Below are 22,860 nucleotides of genomic sequence, written 5' to 3'. Positions count from 1 at the left end.
CTAAGAAGACGAGAAATACAGAATCTGCTGTCATAGATGGTTTAGACAGGGAGCTTACCTATCTCTCTTAAACAGGAGGTTCCAGGGACGAACATAACGTCAGCGTTACAGATGTTCTCATGCTTGACAGGCACTGCAGAAGCGGTTCAGAAACCAAATTAGCAATCAAGCCACAAATTGGAGATGAAACTAGACCACGTTTCGGTCCTTCCATAATCACTATCAAGTTTAAAAGAGGCTGAAATTAGGTCTAGTATCATCTTTAATTTCTAGGCTGAGTTATTCAAGCCACTTTAATGATTCTTTTTTCAAAATCAAATGCTTCTTGCAGATTAGATATATTAAGAAGATAAAGATACTTACCGCCATCTTTCGGCCTGATTCCAGACAGGTGTGGAGGGACGTACAACGCATGGGAGGATGGCATAATCACATCGCCAGGCTTCCCCACTCCTTACAGTGCCGACATCAACTGCACCTGGAAGGTCAAGGCGCCTATGGGTCACTACGTGACGCTGCAGTTCCTGGAGGTCGACATTTGTAGTGCTTCTGTGAACTGCACCAATCTACGCGGACGCCTCCAGATACGTGACCAGAATGCCACGGGTGAGTCCATCATTTAACAGAGGATAGAACTTCCATTCCATGCGCTAGATGTGTCCACATGTGTACCGACATGTAGAAGAGTAAAACACGTAGGTAACAGTTCAGTATCTTTGTTCTCGAAATATATCGCTGAGCAGCCTTTGTCAGTCGAATAAAGAGGTAACTTAAATATTGGATACAGCAGAAGCAGTGAAGTAAATCTGACATGATCAGTCCCTCGGCCCCTACATAAAGCTTTGTACTCACCTATTTGTAGCTGTGGGGATTTTGAAATTTTTTAGGCTTGGTTTTACCTTATATTGAATCCATGAACTGATTAAAGCAATCTATCTTTGTCTAATTGTTATGATCTATGAGTATCTAACGCTTTGATAACGTATTCTTTGACTCTAGTGATATAAAAATCTAATTACCTTAACTTATCTTTATATTTCAACTCATATCTGTATACTCTCGAGGAGGTGAGTGTGTGTGTGTGTGTGTGTGTGTGTGTGTGTGTGTGTGTGTGTGTGTGTGTGTGTGTGTGTGTGTGTGTGTGTGTGTGTGTGTGTGTGTGAGTGTGTGAGTGTGTGTGTGAGTGTGTGTGTACTCATCTGATTGTACTCACCTAATTGTGGTTGCAGGGGTCGAGACTCAGCTCCTGGCCCCGCCTCTTCACTGATCGCTACTGGGTCCTCTCTCTCTCTCTGCTTCCTGAGCTTTGTCATACCTCTTCTTAAAACTATGTATGGTTCCTGCCTCCACTACTTCACTTGCTATGCTATTCCACTTTCTGACAACTCTATGACTGAAGAAATACTTCCTAACGTCCCTGTGACTCGTCTGAGTCTTCAGCTTCCAGTTGTGACCCCTTGTTCCTGTGTGTGTGTGTGTGTGTGTGTGTGTGTGTGTGTGTGTGTGTGATAGAGAGAGAAATTATATTGATAATCAGAGCACTGTGAGGAATATAATTATATCAGTATTGTTAGGCCATCAGTGATGAACAAATGTGGTTTTCCAATAGTGAGAATTAGATGATTTATTCATCTCTCTGAAACCCCACAAAGAGCCCAGTTAATTTGCCACGAGAAATTAGTCAAGGCGAAAGTCATGGCAGAAGAATTTACTTTGTGTCACTGATGACTACCAAGTGAGTCTTACATTCAAAATGAAGACAGAATGAGTGAGCAAAGTGAGTTTGACCCACAAACTGAATGTTGAATGGGTAAATAATCATTCACACAAAGTGATACTCAACACAACTTTCTTATTTCGTCGGAAAATCGTACATGTGTTCACTCAACAACAAGGCTGAATGCTGATCCCTGTTTTCGTCTGACCAGGTGAGGTGCTAGGTACGTTGTGCAGCTCTAGGGAGGAGGTGGGACCTATCAACACTTACTCCAACATCGCGTACATCACCTTCACGGGAGGTCCCAACCTGGCAAGGTGCAAGGGCTTCAGGCTCATGTTCAACAAGAGCTTGGAAGGTAAGGGCCAAGGGTGCTGGACCTACCCTTATCAGCGGAGTGTATTAAACGCTATCTTGATCAACCATTTTCAACATCATCATAGTCACTATGAATCTGAGGCCATCTTCATAGAACTGTTTGCTGAAGAAAGGCTAAGATATACAATAATAATAATAATAATAATAATAATAATAATAATAATAATAATAATAATAATAATAATAATTTGGCTGAAAACTTAGTAATCACTGTAGTTGGAGGTGGACCTGCCCAGTAAATCTCATTCTTTTGTATGCAGAATGTGGAGGCGATCTGGTAAGCCACGAAGGAGAAATCACATCTCCAGGCTACCCCCTCGGCTACTCCAGCAGGATTTGTAACTGGGTCATAACTGTTCCTCCAGGGAAAAGAGTTCGGCTGCAAATTATTGACATCGATCTCTACGGCGGCGAGATCCACGAGGGTAGAATCATCTGTAGAGATAATATCATGGTGACTAAAATCTTACATCTACTTGTATCGTGTCGTATTGATATCGTTTTCAGAGGCAGATAGTATGCATGCAGCGATATTTAGTTGTTTTTAGCACCCCTATCCATACCTATATAGCGTTCATATATAAGTATAAAATGTTGCACCTAAACAGTGATCATATATTCATCCCTACCTATGCTTGTTTGAGATTTTTTCACATGCACCACTTTTCTCCATCTCTCTCATTGTTATATTTAACTTTTTTACGTATTTTAACTTCCTATGTAGAGTCTAATTCTCCTTTATACTGTACTAACTCTTGAGTCCTTCCAGTTGAAGAATGGACCATTGAGGCAAAGTCCCATCCTCAACATGCCGTTATGCAAGAACTCACAGGTAACTGCATCCTTTATATATATATATGTTACCAATACCCTCTATTGTATTTTTGTCAATGTATTTTGTCTTTAAATAAAATTTATATTAAATATAGGGGGTGGAAGGAGAAAATTTTCAAACAGCTTCAGGGAGAACCTCGAGTGTTCCCTGAAGCAAGTTTATTCTTTTCTCTGAGGATGAGGGTCCCCAGGACAGTTCCAGAGGTACCTCCATATATCCTGTTACCAATCTATCTTTGAATAGGCATGTTGCAGCACTCTTTTTTTTTTATTCTGGCAGTGTTTTACTTCGTTTCGCTCTGCCAGAGCAAATCATTTGCGTATTTCTGCAGCGTGTCTCTTCTCTTAAATAGGATATTTAGATCCAAATAAATTTGTCCTGCTTTCAGTCGTTTACAGAACTGATTCTCCATATCAGATAGATTCTGAGTAATTCTTCCCAATTTGCAGCCATTTGCAGAACGTTTAACACTGTTTCCAGTCATTTTATAAAGAAAGTTGTCTCATTATCAAGACAGAAAAGATTCTCTTATCAAGAACAATTATTTTCCTATTGTCCTAGAATTGCATATCAGTTAGTCCTGGCTGCAATTTTATGTAGACAGTATAATTTCCTTAATCTCTCTCTCTCTCTCTCTCTCTCTCTCTCTCTCTCTCTCTCTCTCTCTCTCTCTCTCTCTCTCTCTCTCTCTCTCTCTCTCTCTCTCTCTCTCTCTCTCTCTCTCTCTCTCTGTCTCATACATATAATATTTTTGCTGCAACAGGTAACGAATCATTATGGCTTCAACTCAAGTATGAACACAATGACAGTAATCTTCAGTTCCTTGAGTTCCTCCCATACCCAGGGAAAAGGGTTCAAGTTGCGCTGGTCCTCAGATGACCCCCAGGGTAAGCCTTCAGTCGTTTCCTCTCTTTCTGAAGCAGTTTTCTTTCGCTTTGAAGCCACTAAGGACGTTCAGGTAAGTCATGAGTCGTTCTCTCTCACAGAGCCGCTAACGGCAGCTTCCTAACTATGGTTGAATCCTTCAACGATCCTCAGGGTATGTTACAGGTGATATCACAATATTCAGAACAATCACCGTATACCAGTTGTTGTTCTGCATATTGTACCAGTACCTACAATTGAGCTTATTAAACTCTGTATTGATGATGCAATGTTTGTGTTTAAGGGCGAATTTTACAATCAAAAGTTTGGTATGGCAATGGGAAATCCTCTCTCATCTGTCCTTAGCAATTCGTACATGGAATACTTTGAAAGAAGATTGCTGATAATATCCTTCCCAGTAGAGCTAAGTGGTAGAGACATGCTCATAATATTTTATGTATAATACCTAAGAATATAGATATAAACCATTCCATAAATTTTACTGTTGAGTTTGAACAAAATAACTCATTACCTTTCCTAGATGTTTTAATTATTAAGGGATCCTTGATTTTTATATTTAAAATTTACAGAAAACCAACAAATAACTGTTCTTATGTGTACTATTATTCTTCACTTCATGATAGAGTTAAACTTTCTGTATTTTCATCACTGTTTTTGAGAGCTTTGATAACGGCTGTGTCTATAAGATTCCCTGTAAAAAATTGTGATGAAGTTTATTATGGTCAACCTAGGAAAAGTCTTGAACTAAGATTACAACAACATAAATATATCATTAGATCTATGAACATTAATGACAAGTGAAAGGAAGCATTTAAAGTCGCCTTTTTTTTAATTTGTGGGTGAACATAGCAAGCATTGTTGATGAGAGACATTCTGGACGCTGTCTACTAACTTTTCTGCCTGCCTGGTATTGCAGAGTGTGGCGGAGAGCTGGCGTCTTCCGGCGGGGTGTTGGTGTCTCCTGGTTTCTTCCAAGGCAACTACAACAACAGACTCTTCTGTGTGTGGACGCTGAACAATCCCAGTCCCAGCAACTCCTCCTTCATCGTTACGTTCACTTACCTGCACCTTGAGAATCATTGCTATGATTACGTCCAGGTAGAAGGAGGTGAGACCAGCAGACTAGACCAGAGACTAGACCGCTATTAGCAGATGCAGGATCGAGCCTTCCTTAGTCTATGCACTGCATAACCCACATGGGTTTGGTATTTCCCGAGTAATATTTTAATAATTATAAAGACATGAGAATAATAGTCTGTATTTTTCGATTTCGTTAAATGCTTGAAGAATATGTAGGTGCACTCCTCCTCTAGGAAAACAGGAAAGCACCTACTGACTGCAAGCATTTTAGCCATCTTCAGTTTGCAGTCTTCTGTACAAGACTACAAAGTGATTGCACCTAAGGTGCACTCGTCGACAAGAAGTATATGGTTTCAGCAAGCAGTGGTAGAGTCAGCAACACAACACGTACATAGGATTCGAGCAACATCCACGTCCATAAAAGCATGCACTTGTAGAAGCCTAGGCCGGTGTCTACAAAATTCTCTGTGGCCACTGTGAAAAGAAATTCGTAGGAGAGAGAGAGATGCATAAATTTGTCCAGTATAATAAACGAGCACAAATATGTGTGCAACAGGGATGATATTAGCAATTTATGCATGAGCCACTGAGACAGATTATCTAACTGAACCAAAACACCAACGATCATCACAGAACGAAATCCCTACAAGATGCAGCCGTTTCTAAGCATCTCACATTTCTTTAACAAAAATAGTCACACAGAATACAGGAAGTTGTAGCATGGCTGCCACTCTGACATACCTGATCACTAGGCAAACGTCACCCCTCACTCCAACAGACAAGGTAATCTGCCACACTCATTCAACTCACTCCCACAATCCTAAAGCTCTCTCCAACACTCCTACAACTCATACGCATCAACAGCTCCAGGTGAAAAGTCACTAGAATTCTACTCAGGCCCTCAGGGTATTTTCGAATGCTTCCCACTAGGTGGGCCAAGGTAGCACAGGATCGAGCCCCGGCCATGCAGCATTTATATATATATATATATATATATATATATATATATATATATATATATATATATATATATATATATATATGTGTGTGTGTGTATACATACATACATACATACATACATACATACATACATACATACATACATACATACATACATAAAATTAATAATAAAGGTATCTCCTCTCCTGACAGTGACAGCATCTGGGGAGGTGATGTCTGCCATCAAAGTATGCAACGACTTCCGTCTCTCCTCCATCGTTGTGGCTCAACCAACGCTCAGGATCACCTTCATCGTGAGTATTACTGACACTACACACCTTCAGAGGAAAGAGGAGATGGGTCTGGGTGCCCTGACGGAGGTGAAGGTCTCTTGATTTAAATGAAGCTACTCTTCCCTTTCTCGGATTAAACTTGATTAATTCTCTTTCTTTAGGTATTGTATGACTCCTATCGGTTTAGTTCTCCGGGAATATAATAATAATGATAATAATAATAATTTACCAAGAATAAAAGTCCAGAGTGTAATTTGAAGTTTAAGTATACTTTGGTTTACAATTATTTACACAAATAGGTGGCTTCTATTTGCAATAAGTAAGAGTTTTTAAAATGAGATGCAAACTCATATTAAAAACTCTTACTCTTAGCTCTTACTCTTAACTCTTACTCTTAGCTCAGAGTTGGTCTGAGTGCAGCAGGAGCTGAATGTGACCTGTCTCATTAAAATAATTTTAATAATATTATAATTATTTGTTCATGTACAAGGTATACAGGCCTAGCTGACATTTCAGGCAAATTAGGTCAGTTTTGTCCCAGGATGCGACCCACACCAGTTGACTAACACCCAGGTACTCATTTTACTGATGGGTGAATATAGACAACTGGTGTTTGGAAACACGCTCAGTGTTTCTATCCTCGCCGGGAATCGAATCCGGACCCCTCACCGTCTGAAGCAAGAGCTTTTACCACCAGGCCACGGGCCACAAAACAAAGCTTGGAGTTTAGTGTGCAAGTATCCCAAATGTCCCGGGTTCGATTCCTGGGCAGGGCAAAACGGATTGGCAAGTGTTTATATATCTGGTTCCATTTATTCTCCAGTCAGTAAACTGACACCTAGATATACCACCTTGGGAGGTGGTATATGTTAGATAAGGTCAAGCTTTGAAATAAGCTTGACCTTATCTCTTATCCTAAGATTTCATTGTAAAAAAATCACAGCGAACTCTTATGGAAAGAACATTTCGAATGGCGTACACAAGCATCAGACATATTTTTTCACACTTCGATTTACAGTTTAAGAGCTGTTACCTTACCTCAGCTATATTTCAAAGCTCAGTCCTATTTAAAGTATACTTAAACATGCTGGAATGCAACGTCCACTATAGTTACCTAACACTCAAGCACCTACTGACTGCTAGGTGAACCGGAGCACCGGCTGTAAGGAAGCATACCCAGTGCTTCCACCAGTGCAGCGCGTCCTCAGTATGGGAACTGAGTCTCCACCTACTTCCCTAAAGCACTAGAGACAACATCACTGGGATAAAAAGCACTACACGTTGTCCCAATAAAATCTTGTTCTCTTTTTTCAGCAATGTGCGTCTTTTCTTAACATTAACTAAAGGTTTTCTTTTGTATTATGGCACTACAGACGGATACCATCGTCAACGCCTCTGGCTGGAACCTGACGTACGGACTGAGTCCCTGTGGCGGGGTTGTACACGGACCGCAAAATGTTATTACCTCACCAAACTACCCATCACACTATCCAAACAATGTGCACTGTATGTGGTTCCTAAACTACCCCGAGGGAGAGCAAATCGAGGTAAGGATAACACTTAGCAAACTGAAGTAATTAAGGTAAGAACAGCTCCCCCTGAAATTTGGGCATTTTGGAGGGAGTCATCCCTTCCTGGGAGTGGCTGGGGCATTCTGATACTGCTGAAGGGCTCTTGATCCGAGGAATTGAAACTATACTGCACTGCCTCGTGACGAATAAGGATTCAACACTAGCCCATAAATATAGCATTCAATATCTTATAAAATATGGTAAAAGGGTCATTGTTTTCAGTACATAGTGGTAAATTTAATATTTATTTTCATTTTGATACCTAGTCCGGTATGGACTGAAACAGTACACAAATAGCCAGCACACAGGAGAACGAATCTTATGACGACGTTTCAGTCTGACCTGGTGTGACTGGTTATTGGTCCAAGTCGGACCGAAACGTCGTTTCATTCTCTTATGTGTGGCCTATTTGTGTATAGTAAGGATGGTTTATATAAGACTTTCGCTTGGGATCATTTTTAATTTCAATTGAATCAGGAGTGTCTGTGACAAAGATCAATAAACGGAGTTTTAACGAAATACGTCCGCTTAGGGAGGGTACACAATGCTTCCTATTCAACCACAAAATAATTTAATATCAGATATGTCTTCGTAAATGCTAATTGATACGAAGGTTGCCAAGTTCAAGGATGACTAAGGTTAAAATGCCACTGACTTTTTTGTATCTCTCAACGTACGTACCCTGAGAGTTGACTATAATCCATTTGCTAGTGGTAAAGGTATATTTGGTGGTGCTCAGGTGACACTTAGTCTAATGACCTTTATGCAGTTGATAGGCTTCAGATCTAATTAAGCAACCAGCAGTGGGACTTTATTCCTTGTATTTCACTGACAACTTGCAGGTATAACAAGACAGTGATGATTTGTGTGGGTTTTTTACAGTTCCAGTTCACAAACTTCAAGCTGGAGCCTTCAGCACACCATGATTATGTGAAGCTGTACAATGGGCCACGACTCCTTTCACCCACATTAGGCTCCTACAGTGGAAGGAAGGAACCTTTCTCTGTGGGGACCTCCATGACTAATAATCTCTTGGTAGAGTTCCACACGGATGCTTCCAACACCGACCAGGGCTTCAGGGCCGTGGCTGCCAGGCATGTCAGAGGTACGTGCAGGACCCAGTCATGTCAGTGATAAGTCTAACACCCAGGCAAATCAATATGATAATTGTATTGTCACCCAGGCATATCAGTAACGGGTCCAACACCTATGAATGTCAGTGATAGGTCCATTCCCCATTCACAATAGAGTGCGTGAATAGTCGTAAAATTCCCCCCCCCCCCAAAAAAAAAAAAAAAAAAAAATTTGAAAGTCTCTGATGAATTCGACACATTATTTTAAGAAGTTTCACCATCCAGTGGTTTTATTGATTCAATACAGAGCTTGTCATATGATGACAATAAAATGCTCATTAGCCAAAACGTTCTCAAAATAATGGTGCCCAGGTGTTCCTCATGTGTCTAATTCATCAACTCGTCGGTGTTGTATAAAAATAATGTTATAATTACTCATCACGAATTACCAACCATGTGGAGATTACAGAGGGTGATCGCGGCGATCTTTGGACACAGGATGCGGGGGAGTGTTTCACGGGATGAGTGGGAACTTCTCCAGCCACGGCTTCCCCGGCAGCTACGAGGCCAATACAGAGTGCGAGTGGGAGGTGGACCCAACTACCGGGTACCACGCAGTCCTCCACTTCACCGACCGCTTCGATGTAGAGAGTAGTACCGGCTGTCAGAATGACTACGTCCAGGTGCGTGGTTGGTGGATGTAATGAAGACAACTCTGCAGGAGATATGACACACACACACACACACACACACACACACACACACACACACACACACACTCCCTCTCTCTTTGTATCTACCTGTATGTAATAAAAAGCAGACAGAACCCTGATCTGGACAACGTTTCACTCAAGTGAAACGTTTTGCTCAGTGTTTTGTTCAAGTGAAATGTTGTTCAAATGAGGAATTGGGGGCTATCCTCCCCTTCTTTTACCCTCCGAGGGTCGGTACCTCGATGTTGTGCATGTGTCTTAGTCGTCTATAGTAATGCTACCCTAGTTTTAAGACTTGAAGGACGTCCTGCATGGGACTTTCAAAGTTATTCAGGTGTCTGCTTTAGTGATGCAAAAAACAAATGAACCTAAAGCTACTGTGTCTTCTTGCTTGGATCAAACCTGATTACCCATTCTCCACGTGTTATATGTCCCCTATGAATTTAGTGAGTAACCATGAATAACAATAGCTTCCCCCTCAACGTACAGATATTGTACTCGAAGACGACTCGCCAAAGCCACGGTCCCTTGGAGTGGCAGGAAGGGGAGAAACTGTGTGGTAAACAGATTCCTCCACCAGTCAGGTCCTCTATAGGCAACATTAAGGTCCTGTTCCACTCCAACGAAGCAGTTCAGGGTGATGGTTTCAAGGTACGTCTCTGTCTCTTTCCCTCTTCCTCTCTAATTCATGTACATGTCGTGCCGAATAGGTAAAGCTGGTCAATTAGCAAGAACTCATTTAAAATTAAGTCCTTTCTAAAAAAAATTCCTTTACATTTAAATATATTTTTCATTTATATTAATATAAAAATTAATCATTTTGTACCAAAAGAACCTTAGGAAACTTACCTAATCTTATTATAACAAACGCAAGTTAATTTAGCATAACCCAACTAGATGTGTTTTATATAAGTTTACAATAATTTAATAATAAACAAACACTTTGAAATATATTTTTTCGTTAGATTCAGAACGATTTTACAAAATTATTGCATACACAAATTTTTGCTTGCCCTATTCGGCAAGAAGTGCGTTGCTATTTAAGCCAAAATCGCAAGTTTTACTTACTGGGAAGAACAATATATAGTCCTTTCCAATTCTACATAAATTAATATATTGTTTATGTTCCTTTTTGACTTAGTTTTTTTTTTTAAGGGAGGATAAAACGAAAGGTCGAGACCAAATGGAATAACGTCCGGTATGTTGTTTATGGCAGGTGTCGTGGCAACTGGTGTGTGGCAACAACTTCACAGATAATGCCGGCTACATCGTGTCTCCACAGCATCCCCAAAATTACCCCAACAACGCCAACTGTCTCTACAGGATTCTAGCGTCCCCAGGCCAGTTTGTCACCATTAACTTCCTGAACTTTCACGTTGAATGTAAGTAATGATCTGTTATTTCTGTTGATTGTGTTGCATATGTTAATAATTTTAATAATTATAGTAATAAGATGAAGAAAAAGAAAAAGAATAATAATAACAATAATAATTCAGATGGATCAAACTGCCGGTACGATTCTGTGACGGTGATACAGGAGTCAAGTAGCGGCTTAGTTAGACGCAGATGGGGACCGTACTGTGACAGGAACACCCCTCCTGATGTTATCATAAGCAGGGGACCCACCACCCTGCACTTCGTCTCAGACGTTTACGTGACCTTATCTGGTTTCACGGCAAACTTCAGCGTTGAAGGTTGGACACCCTGTTTTATCTATTAGTACAACAACACAACAATCTCTCTCTCTCTCTCTCTCTCTCTCTCTCTCTCTCTCTCTCTCTCTCTCTCTCTCAATGATATCAGTGCACTTATAGCTGCAAATACTCCTTAATGAAAATGTTCTAGACTCAAGGAAATAGTTATTCTCTCCTTCCTTGGATCAAGCTGGATTACCTGTTTCTCGTTGCTGAACGATCCCAATGGGTTCGGCACTTTTACGTCAATGTTCTGTAATAGTAATTATTTATTTGGTCCTGCAGCCTGTGGGGGTAATCTGAGTTCCCCTGGAATCATCAGGTTACCAACGAGACCCATATATGAGAACCACATGTCGTGCACCTGGGACATCACTGCACCGCAGGGCAAGGTGATACATCTCAAGTGAGTGCCAGTGTTATCATAGATAAGGTGTGACACCTTATGTGAGTGCCAGTGTTATGATAGATAAGGTGTGACACCTTACGTGAGTGCCAGTGTTATGATAGATAAGGTGTGACACCTTACGTGAGTGCCAGTGTTATGATAGATAAGGTGTGACACCTTACGTGAGTGCCAGTGTTATGATAGATAAGGTGTGACACCTTACGTGAGTGCCAGTGTTATGATAGACAAGATGTGACACCTTACGTGAGTGCCAGTGTTATGATAGACAAGATGTGACACCTTACGTGAGTGCCAGTGTTATGATAGACAAGGTGTGACACCTTACGTGAGTCCCAGTGTTATGATAGACAAGGTGTGACACCTTACGTGAGTTCCAGTGTTATGATAGACAAGGTGTGACACCTTACGTGAGTACCAGTGTTATGATAGACAAGGTGTGACACCTTACGTGAGTACCAGTGTTATGATAGACAAGGTGTGACACCTTACGTGAGTGCCAGTGTTATGATAGACAAGGTGTGACACCTTACGTGAGTGCCAGTGTTATGATAGACAAGGTGTGACACCTTACGTGAGTACCAGTGTTATGATAGACAAGGTGTGACACCTTACGTGAGTACCAGTGTTATGATAGACAAGGTGTGACACCTTACGTGAGTGCCAGTGTTATGATAGACAAGGTGTGACACCTTACGTGAGTGCCAGTGTTATGATAGACAAGATGTGACACCTTACGTGAGTGCCAGTGTTATGATAGACAAGGTGTGACACCTTACGTGAGTGCCAGTGTTATGATAGACAAGATGTGACACCTTACGTGAGTGCCAGTGTTATGATAGACAAGATGTGACACCTTACGTGAGTGCCAGTGTTATGATAGACAAGGTGTGACACCTTACGTGAGTGCCAGTGTTATGATAGACAAGGTGTGACACCTTACGTGAGTGCCAGTGTTATGATAGATAAGGTGTGACACCTTACGTGAGTGCCAGTGTTATGATAGATAAGGTGTGACACCTTACGTGAGTGCCAGTGTTATGATAGACAAGGTGTGACACCTTACGTGAGTGCCAGTGTTATGATAGGCAAGATGTGACACCTTACGTGAGTACCAGTGTTATGATAGACAAGGTGTGACACCTTACGTGAGTGCCAGTGTTATGATAGACAAGGTGTGACACCTTACGTGAGTACCAGTGTTATGATAGACAAGGTGTGACACCTTACGTGAGTGCCAGTGTTATGATAGACAAGGTGTGACACCTTACGTGAGTACCAGTGTTATGATAGACAAGATGTGACACCTTACGTGAGTGCCAGTGTTATGATAGATAAGGTGTGACACCTTACGTGAGTGCCAGTGTTATGATAGACAAGGTGTGACACCTTACGTGAGTGCCAGTGTTATGATAGACAAGGTGTGACACCTTACGTGTTGAATGCAGTTCACAGTGTTTATCATATTTTTAATCCCAGACATTAACATGTGAGTAACATACTGACATTGTCTTTGGGAAGAAAATCATCCTTCTTTTAATCATTTTTTTATCTAATTCACTTTCCACGCATTAAAATGCAGTGCAGAAAGTGAATGATACACAATTGGACAAGATAATACTACTTGTGCTACACTATGATCCAGTGACCAGGAATACACAGGTAGCCTATTCTGGAGAGGAAGGGGGGGCTCCTTCACTGTGACTATTACAAGAGGAAATCCAATTGTTCAGTGGGTTTGGTTCCAGGCTATCGCCGTAAAACGAAAATCGCCTTAAAGTGAATCATCCTTTTTTTCAATTTTAAATGCCTAAAAATGCCTGAAAATATTTTACACTATAATATTTTTAAGTGAGCAACAGAGCAAGGCTTAAAAAATGCATGTACAATACACACATTACTTACCTTAAAACATTTTAGTTCATAACTTATAGTGAGTGGTGAATATAATTATTGTAAAATCTGATGAAGGTAGAATGGGCATAATTGAAAACTGCTGTATTAGCGAAACACTATAAAGTGAAGTGCTGTAAAGCGGGATCCAGGTGTACGTAGATTAGGATAGGATAACAGCACATTGCTGGGAGGTTCCACACTGTAACGATCGTGTAGAATAAGGCAATCATACACTAAAGGTTTGCCATAACTGTGTATAACTTTGAAAATCCATTTAGGTTCCAAATACTGGAGCTGGAGGGGCACTCACGGTGCACATATGACAGTGTCAGTATCTTCGACGGACACACGTCGCAAGAGGACAAGCTAGTGACCCGCCTGTGTGGGAACCACACCTCAGCGCTGCCCACCGTCGTCACCCACCAGAGGCTGGCAAGGGTTATCTTCCAAAGTGACGTTAGCATCACAGGTCTGGGCGTCGTGGCTGCTCTTGATTTCACATATGGTGGGTATTAACGTTAGTAATATATATATATATATATATATATATATATATATATATATATATATATATATATATATATATATATATATATATATATATATATATATATATATTTATTTTTTTTTTATTATCACACCGGCCGATTCCCACCAAGGCAGGGTGGCCCGAAAAAGAAAAACTAGAAGGGTGCTTTACACTACAGTTTTTAAACTGCAACATTAACACCCCTCCTTCAGAGTGCAGGCATACTTCCCATCTCCAGGACTCAAGTCCGGCCTGCCGGTTTCCCTGATAATTTGCTCATCAAGTATTAAAAACCATTTGTCTCCATAATACCCCCTATATACACTCTTGAAGTCATTCTGTTTCGCTCCATACATGTCCGAACCACCTCAACAACCCTTCCTCAGCCCTCTGGACAACAGTATACCTCCTCCTAACTTCCAAACTACGAATTCTCTGCATTATATTCACACCACACATTGCCCTATATTCACACCCATATAAGAGCGTTGGTAAAACTATACTCTCATACATTCCCCTCTTTGCCTCCAAGGACAAAGTTCTACAGACTCCTAAGTGCACCACTCACTCTTTTTCCCTCATCAATTCTATGATTCACCTCATCTTTCATAGACCCATCCGCTGACACGTCCACTCCCAAATATCTGAATACGTTCACCTCCTCCATACTCTCTCCCTCCATCATAACCTTACTCTTTCCTGTATTCACCTTTATACCAAATTCATCCACCAATCTCTGCAACTTCTCTTCATGTGACAACTCCCACTTTGTGTGTGATTCTTTATCTTTTAACTCCATATATACTTTTACTGGGAAAAAATTTCCCTCTTTCCTACATACTCTAACTTGAGCCTCACTATCCTCGTAAAAACTCTTCACTGCTTTCAGTAACCTACCTCCTACACCATACACTTGCAACATCTGCCACATTGCCCCCCTATCCACCCTGTCATACGCCTTTTCCAAATCCATAAATGCCACAAAGACCTCTTTAGCCTTATCTAAATATATCTGCTATCCTATACACACAGAGAAAGATCGCAGTCAACAGGACTCGATACTGCTACTGAGACGGACAAGATTCCCAGGCAGCGCTCTAAACCACTCGGCCACACAAATGCCACAAAAGCTGGGAAGCCTGGTTCACAGCCTGGGCACGTCAGTCGGCTTCAAACATCGATTCAAGCTATTTCAATCTCCTCCTGTATATCCTGACTTCACAAGCGATTTTTTATATCAATGCACCAGGCAGATCCCAGTAGCAGTATCGAGTCCTGCTGACTGCGATCTTTCTCTGTATATACCCGCTTGTTTCTGCGAGTATATACAGTATGAACATTAAAATGGTATAAAATACCGACAGATTGTTAGGTAAGACACATATGCAACAGTTAGGTATCTTTATTTCGAAACGTTTCGCCTACACAGTAGGCTTCTTCAGTCGAGTACAGAAAAGTTGATAGAAGCAGAAGATACTTGAAGACGATGTAATCAGTCCATCACCCTTAAAGTTTTGAGGTGGTCAGTCCCTCAGTCTGTACTCGACTGAAGAAGCCTACTGTGTAGGCGAAACGTTTCGAAATAAAGATACCTAACTGTTGCATATGTGTCTTACCTAACAATCTGTCGGTATTTTATACCATTTTAATGTTCATTCTGTCAGACACTGCTACACAAGGGTATCTTGGTACAGACCATCAACTTCGACAACCTCTACTAGTGAGAACGGCTGAGTTTGAGAGGGACCTGCCCTCCCAAAGCAACCTACGTCTCACCTCCTGGCACTATATAAAGCTCCATCCTGTCCCTTCAACTTCATATTGTTTCAGACAACGGAACAATGCTCTTCTCCAGACTGAAAGACTGACCACCTCAAAACTTTAAGGGTGATGGACTGATTACATCGTCTTTAAGTATCTTCTGCTTCTATCAACTTTTCTGTACTCGACTGAAGAAGCCTACTGTGTAGGCGAAACGTTTCGAAATAAAGATACCTAACTGTTGCATATGTGTCTTACCTAACAGTATATACAGTGCCTGGTAAAATGAAAGCAATTAGGTTTAGTTAGGTTTGATTCATTTACTTGGATCAAGAGCCCCTCACTATCATCAAAGCATGGCTCCTACTCGAACCTTCCCGTCACGTCATCTATGAGCAGAGCCGGATTAAGATTTTGTAGCCTCCTGAGCTACGGGTACTGTTAGGTCCCCAGGGATATTTTTAAAGGGAAAAAAGTTAATGGAGTATTAAATTTATTTTTACTATACTAACCACAATAATAATAATATCTTTTTTTCTACAAGTACATGTACAAGGTATACAGACCATAGCTGACATCAATGACATACTACTGTATAGAAAGCCGCTTGTTATGCTGAGCATATCGGGCAAATTAGGTCAGTTTTGTCCCCAGAATGCGACGCACACCAGTCTACTAACACCCAGGTACCTATTTTACTGATGGGTTAACATAGACAGCAGGTACTTTAAGGAAACACGTCCTAATATTTCCACCCATACCAGGGATCAAACCCCGGACCTCAGTGTGTGAGCTGAGTGCGCTAGCCATCAAGCTACGGAACACCCGTGTGCATTTTTTAGATGGATGAAGAAGTTAATCTACTATTTACTACAAGGTTGTAGGTATCAGAAGCTTACAGTGTTTCATGTTTGTACCTGAATTCATCAAATTATCCAGCAAAGTTTTTAAACGAAGAATTTCGGGTATAAATCCAGACTTGAAGTCATCTGAGTAATTCTTCTGAAACTCGGCTACTGCTGTTGAAATGTCTTCATTCACTGATGGAAATTTGACCAGGAAATCAAACAATTGATGAATGTATTTATATGCATCAGTGCGATGAGAGAGATGAGCATAACTTGTCTATGGTGGGTTGTTATGCCTTGTCTAGGGATATATAAAGTATTAAATAAAATGCACAACCAAGGACCAGAAAGGTAACTTTACCAAAAGCGCTAAACAATAGTTTCGAAGGACAGATAAACTCACCTGCATAACACCATTACAAAAAAAAAATACATCAGTATACTTTTACCAGGCACTTAAAGTCAAGCCACATTTATATTATTACTATCAAAAGCAAGTGCTAAGCCCACAAGGGTCATTAGGCCACAGAAGAATAAAATTTTATTGGCGCCTATAGATCGCCATATTTCCCTGCTGGTAAAAATTTAAGCATTTTTGCTGCACTTTCCACTACACAAGCCCCACATTAATGCCGGGGCCTTGCCCAATGATAAGGACAACTGAAGATTATAAAGGAAAATATTTCCTCAAACGACTTATGGCCTAAAACTTTCCCAAAATACTACTCCTCACTATTTAACCAAACTCCATGACACCTTGTTCCAACCACTGCCCATTCGTCCCTGCTCACTCGTCGCTGCTCACTCGTTGCTGCTTACTCGTCGCTGCTCACTTGTCGCTGCTTACTCGTCGCTGCTCACTCGTTGCTACTTACTCGTCCCTGCTCACTCGTCGCTGCTCACTCGTCCCTGCTCACTCGTCGCTGCTCACTCGTCCCTGCTCATTCGTCGCTGCTCACTCGTCCCTGCGCACTCGTCGCTGCTCACTCGTCGCTGCTCACTCGTCACTGCCTCACACACCTCTTACTCTCCCGCCTGTACGGTTGTGTCTAAAACATGGCCATTAGAGACAATATTTTCACTATGTTTGGTTGTTAGAGGCATGAGTTCAAGACCCACGTAGACTGACCTACATATATATATATATATATATATATATATATATATATATATATATATATATATATATATATATATATATATATATATAAATGAATTTGTAATTGATAAGCTGGAGTTTGTTGCAGCTTGTGGAGGAAATGTAAACATCTCATACAGTGGAGCCTACCAGACCATAAGATCTCTTGATGCTGATAACGATGGTGAGTGATACTCATTTCCCTGGTTCTCTGATTCTCTCTCTCTCTCTCTCTCTCTCTCTCTCTCTCTCTCTCTCTCTCTCTCTCTCTCTCTCTCTCTCTCTCATAAAAACTTTCTGTTACTTAAGTGTGTTTCATAAAAAAAAAATGAGCGTATGTGCTGGTGCTAATCTTCCTGGAAACCTCTAAAACTTTAATCTTATTATTTATTTTGTCATAATACTAATTACCACTCGTGTTATTTCTTATTCACTCATTGGTCCCTGGAACCCCCTTTTTATAACTCCCATTTCATATATTCAAATATAATATCACAATCAACAGTATTCTATAGTAGAAATTTGAGATGAAGTCTCCACGCTTCCTGAAATTCGTAATTTTACGAAGTCACAGTGTAATCAAATTCAGCTAACATAAGAACATAAGAAAGGAGGATCACTGCAACAGGCCTGTTGGCCCATACTAGGCAAGTCCTTTACAATCCATACCACTAACAAAACATTTGCCCAACCTAATTTTCAATGCTACCTAAGACCAAAACTCTCTCAACAGGTAATTACGAGCCTCTGTTGGACTGTGGTTGGCTGGTCGAGGGTCTAACAGACAACGTTGTGACTCTCAACTTCACCAGACTGGACGTGGAACCTCCAGGAGCCAATGACACTTCACCCTGCCCTTACGACGGAGTAATGGTATACTATCCACTTGATGCTCTTGGACCAAGCATTTATGTTTGCTTTCTCCTTCCTTGCATCATGCCTGGTTATCTGAAATTCCCTAGGGCCTAAAAAATATTAAGACACATGTGCAACACTTGGGTACCCTGATCGCTGAAACCTGCAAACAAACCTGCAAACAAACCTGCAAACAAACCTGCAAACAAACCTGCAACCCTGTAAAACGGACTTCTGCTCTAGCCTTCGTTGAGTGTGGACGTCTCTCTCTCGTCTGAGTATCAGTGACAAATTTTCCCCGTTCTCTCTGGGACACTTGTCCTCATCTATTTTGCCCGCCGGGCACTCTACAGAAGGGGCACCTGTTCATCTGCTTTCTTTAACCAACTTCATTATTTTCTGCTCTGCGGATAATTCTTTATCTGTCTTTGGTGGAAAGCCGGTTACTAAACTCAGGTGGGGGTGTGGGCGTCCCTCTCTGCTGGGGCTTGGCAATGAGGTTCACCGGATCTAATTGGAAACTTCAAGTTTCTATCTCTATTTACAAAGGAACTTTTGTTCCTTTTCTCTCATCGCCCAGCCTTGGGCAACAAATCTTCCTCGTACCATCGAGAAGTCGGGCTCGATACGGGTTATGCTGCCAGTGGCCCTGATAAACCCAACAATAACCTCTAAAACAAGTTTTTTTCAGTTGAATACATGCGAATATAACACTGAAGGCTTATTGTAGTTGAGACGGTGACTGAGGGGGCTTCCCTTCCCTCGACAAACCCCCCGGAATCCCCAGCCACCTTGTTAACGGCTCTAACTCTGGCATTAAACTCTATATAGAATATAAAAACATTAATCTTTCCACAACTTTCACCTTAAAATATTTTACCCTCATCAAAAGCATTTCATGGTTTTATTTTCCCGTATTATTATTATTATTATTATTATTATTATTATTATTATTATTATTATTATTATTATCTTACAAAAAAACACTGGGCCTTCATAACTATAAACTCTCACATGAATGACTATTGTTCACACAGTCTCCACCTCAAAATATTCACCTCAAGTCAACTTGTATCGAGTAACACATTTTCCCCAATTGCAGGACAGGGTAACCACTTTGGGGCACCTTCTAAATACTTCAGGTCTGTGCATTTAATTCTAAGAGACTTGACTCCTTTTTGAGCTTACACATGTTCCTCCGACGCAGCTGTACGATGGGCCGTCTACAGCCTCTGCCTTGATCTCCGTGCACTGCAACCCCACGTCGCTGCCTCTGGTCGTGTCTTCCTCCTCTAACGTCATGTTCATCCGCTTCTACTCTGACAGTACCAATCAGAGACCTGGCTTCACAGCCAAGCTCACCAACACACCACGTACGTTATACCAACCAGCTGGCTCTTCTCATTTGTGATGCTGGATTACAAAAATATTTTACAGTGGTTTGCTCGGTTTCAAAAGTACAATCTTATATAAACAGATTGATTGTACGTTGAATTTAAAAGCAAAATATATTGGATAAACTGAGCATTAGACTCTTGTCCTCTTCTAAAGCTATATTTATGTCGTAATATTAGTTCAAGACTTTCCCAGTTTGACCATGGTAATCTTTATCACATCTTTCACAGGAAATCTTGTAGACACAACCACCAGCATTTTTTGGAGGAATTTTTAAAAAAAAAAAAATTTAATGTATAGAGAATTTTAAATACAACTTTGTCAAAAAAAAAAAAAAACAGTCTTATTCAACTATAAATATATTTGTTCTCCTTTACCATGAAAACTTTCTTGATATAGCTTCTCTTCTTAAAAAGTTTAAAATCAAAGTTATATTTTAAAATTTCGATATAGTAGAAAATACTGTTGATTAAAAATTCCCCCCAAAATTGCTGATGGTTGTGTCTAGAAGATTCCTTGTAAAAAATGTAATAATTTATTACGATCAAACTGGGAAAAGTCTTGAACTAAGATTACAACAACATAAATATAGCACTAGAAGTACACAAAAGTCGAATGCTCTGTTTATCCAATAAACGGTGTTCGACAGGTCCTTGACCACCACACCCGCATCATCATAAAGGGTCAAATGTTGAATATTGACCGCAAGGTGTAATCTCGCCCTTATGTGCAATCTGCTAATCTTTTACTTTTACTGCTCCTTGATAATGTGAGAAATCACGAAAGCGCTTGGGAGTTCACTATTTTTTCACAGTGGTTGTTCTACAGATGAGATAACAGGTATATCTTGCTACTTACAATTAGATTACACTACATATGCCTGTCCATGTGATTATATTAACACACCCATCTGAGTTTTTTTCTGTTTTCTTGACAGTTATTGTTCTTTATTTCCTCTTATCTCCACGGGGAAGTGGAAAAGAATTCTTCCTCAGCATGTCGTCAAGGTGATTAAAATGCCGGGAGCAAGGGGCTAGTAATTCCTTTTTGTGTATAAATTACTAAATTTAAAAAGAGAGACGTTTGTTTTTCCTTTTAGGTCACCCTGCCTCGGTGGGATACGGCTAGTTCGTTAAAAAAAAAATAATATTTTTAAGCGATGATCTTGTATGAAGTACTCAGAGACTCGATCCTCTGACAACCAAACCAGTGTCATTCACTGAATACTTCTTTTCAAAACTAGATCCTTGTGGGGCAGCCAGCCTCGAGGCCACGAACGTGACCCAGGTGCTAGAATCTCCTGGGTATCCTACAGCATATCCAATCAGTACCCGCTGCCAGTGGGTCATCACGGCCCCGGAGCAGGACCTGGACATCCACCTTGACATCAGCGACTTCAACCTGGAGGCTTCCCCGCTGTGCTCCAAAGACCAGCTCTTCATCAGCGAGTATGAGCAGGTGAGCAAGGAAGCTGCAAACCATGTTGATAAATGAGACCCATATGCAGCTTCTAGATATCTTAATTTCCCGAACAAAGGTACCAAGTGGTAATACAATTACGGTTGCCAAGTGTCGCATGTGTGTCATATTGTGATGTACAAGTAGACGAACCGTCCTACAAATATCATGTCACAAGCAGGACCTGTCTAGTAATTTGATAATCTGCCACACCCTCGCCACGTCAGGTAAGTGTGAAACTGTTGCATTCCCAAGAGAGAGAACACCTGTGTTCTGGCTTCACAGGTCTTTTGATCGACTAAGCGATTATCCTTTAATTAGGAGAGGGTGTTAATGGTGTTGTACTAGCCAAGGAGGGTGACACCCGGACCTTGGAGTTAAGGGGAATGCATAGAGGACCATATAAACTCAGGGAAACAGCTGAGAGAGAGAATTCAGGGAGAACTCTGGCCGGTGTGCCGAGTTCTGGAGGAAAACTTGGAGCAGAGGACTGACAGAGGTGAGGACTCTGACCGAGGCGTGAGAGCCGCAGGCTCATTTGGAGAACTTTGGAGAGAGAGAGAGAGAGAGAGAGAGAGAGAGACACCTGGCGCCAATGTGTGGTCTTGTGACCTGTGGCTAGAGACTCCTACAAGTGAACTGTCCTATTGATCTAATATACTGTAAGTGTATATTCATTTTGACCATAATTGTGTATTACCTATCTCGATATTTTATATATTCCCATGTATCTTAATATCCTAGTCAGTTTCTCCCTTATCCAAGTACATTATTGTAGAAGGATTTATCAAAACTGTATGAGTGGAATAATGTATTCACTGTCCCCGTCATTTTAATTATAATCTTTTGCTATAAGGTAGACTTGTGGTGTAGTGAGGTGAGTGGGTAACCTCTGCTGCACCTCACTAATTACCTGGTAAGAACGGCTACTATTTTCCACCCTTCTCTCTCTCTCTCTCTCTCTCTCTCTTCGTTCCCTTTATTATTACCTTCTATACCTCCCCTACCTACCTGGAGTCTACATGGAGGATATTCCGGGGATCAACGCCCCCACGGCACGGTCCATGACCAGGCCTCCTGATTGATCAGGCCCTGATCAACGAGGCTGTTACTGCTGGCTGCACGTAGTCCAACGTACGAACCACAGCCCGTCTGATCCAGCACTGACTTTAGATAAATGTCCAGTTCCCTCTTGAAGACAACCTGCGGTCTATTGTTAATTCCCCTTATGGCTGGTGGGAAGCTGTTGAACAGTCTTACGCCCCGGACACTTATTGTGTTTTCTCTTAGTGTATTAATGGCGTCCTTACTTTTCACTGGGGGTATGATGCATCGCCTGCCAAGTCTTTTGATTTCTGTGTGCAGCGAGTACAAGTCAAGTGCTTCCAAGCGTTCC

At 41.1% G+C, this 22,860-nt stretch overlaps 1 protein-coding gene across 2 annotated transcripts in view; it reads left to right on the top strand.

Annotated features, from left to right (window-relative positions):
- LOC128695698 (cubilin-like) overlaps positions 1–22,860 on the top strand; it is an 88,660-nt gene that overhangs the window by 48,849 nt on the left and 16,951 nt on the right. For both annotated transcript variants that reach the window (XM_070093266.1, XM_070093267.1), the window contains exons 47-65: positions 388–606; positions 1,929–2,075; positions 2,356–2,549; positions 2,865–2,927; positions 3,694–3,817; positions 4,732–4,923; positions 6,048–6,148; positions 7,501–7,674; positions 8,581–8,803; positions 9,270–9,454; positions 9,974–10,135; positions 10,701–10,866; positions 10,981–11,178; positions 11,464–11,584; positions 13,759–13,985; positions 17,866–17,940; positions 18,490–18,629; positions 19,819–19,984; positions 21,250–21,464. In XM_070093266.1, the coding sequence (XP_069949367.1) occupies positions 388–606; positions 1,929–2,075; positions 2,356–2,549; positions 2,865–2,927; positions 3,694–3,817; positions 4,732–4,923; positions 6,048–6,148; positions 7,501–7,674; positions 8,581–8,803; positions 9,270–9,454; positions 9,974–10,135; positions 10,701–10,866; positions 10,981–11,178; positions 11,464–11,584; positions 13,759–13,985; positions 17,866–17,940; positions 18,490–18,629; positions 19,819–19,984; positions 21,250–21,464 (3,092 nt within the window). The remainder of the gene's footprint in view (positions 1–387; positions 607–1,928; positions 2,076–2,355; positions 2,550–2,864; positions 2,928–3,693; positions 3,818–4,731; positions 4,924–6,047; positions 6,149–7,500; positions 7,675–8,580; positions 8,804–9,269; positions 9,455–9,973; positions 10,136–10,700; positions 10,867–10,980; positions 11,179–11,463; positions 11,585–13,758; positions 13,986–17,865; positions 17,941–18,489; positions 18,630–19,818; positions 19,985–21,249; positions 21,465–22,860) is intronic.

This window comes from Cherax quadricarinatus, chromosome 42 (genome assembly GCF_038502225.1).
Source record: "Cherax quadricarinatus isolate ZL_2023a chromosome 42, ASM3850222v1, whole genome shotgun sequence".
Taxonomy (NCBI): Eukaryota; Metazoa; Arthropoda; class Malacostraca; order Decapoda; family Parastacidae; genus Cherax; species Cherax quadricarinatus.
The sequence above is the reverse complement of the archived record's forward strand: the minus strand, read 5'-3'. Positions and strand labels throughout refer to the sequence as shown.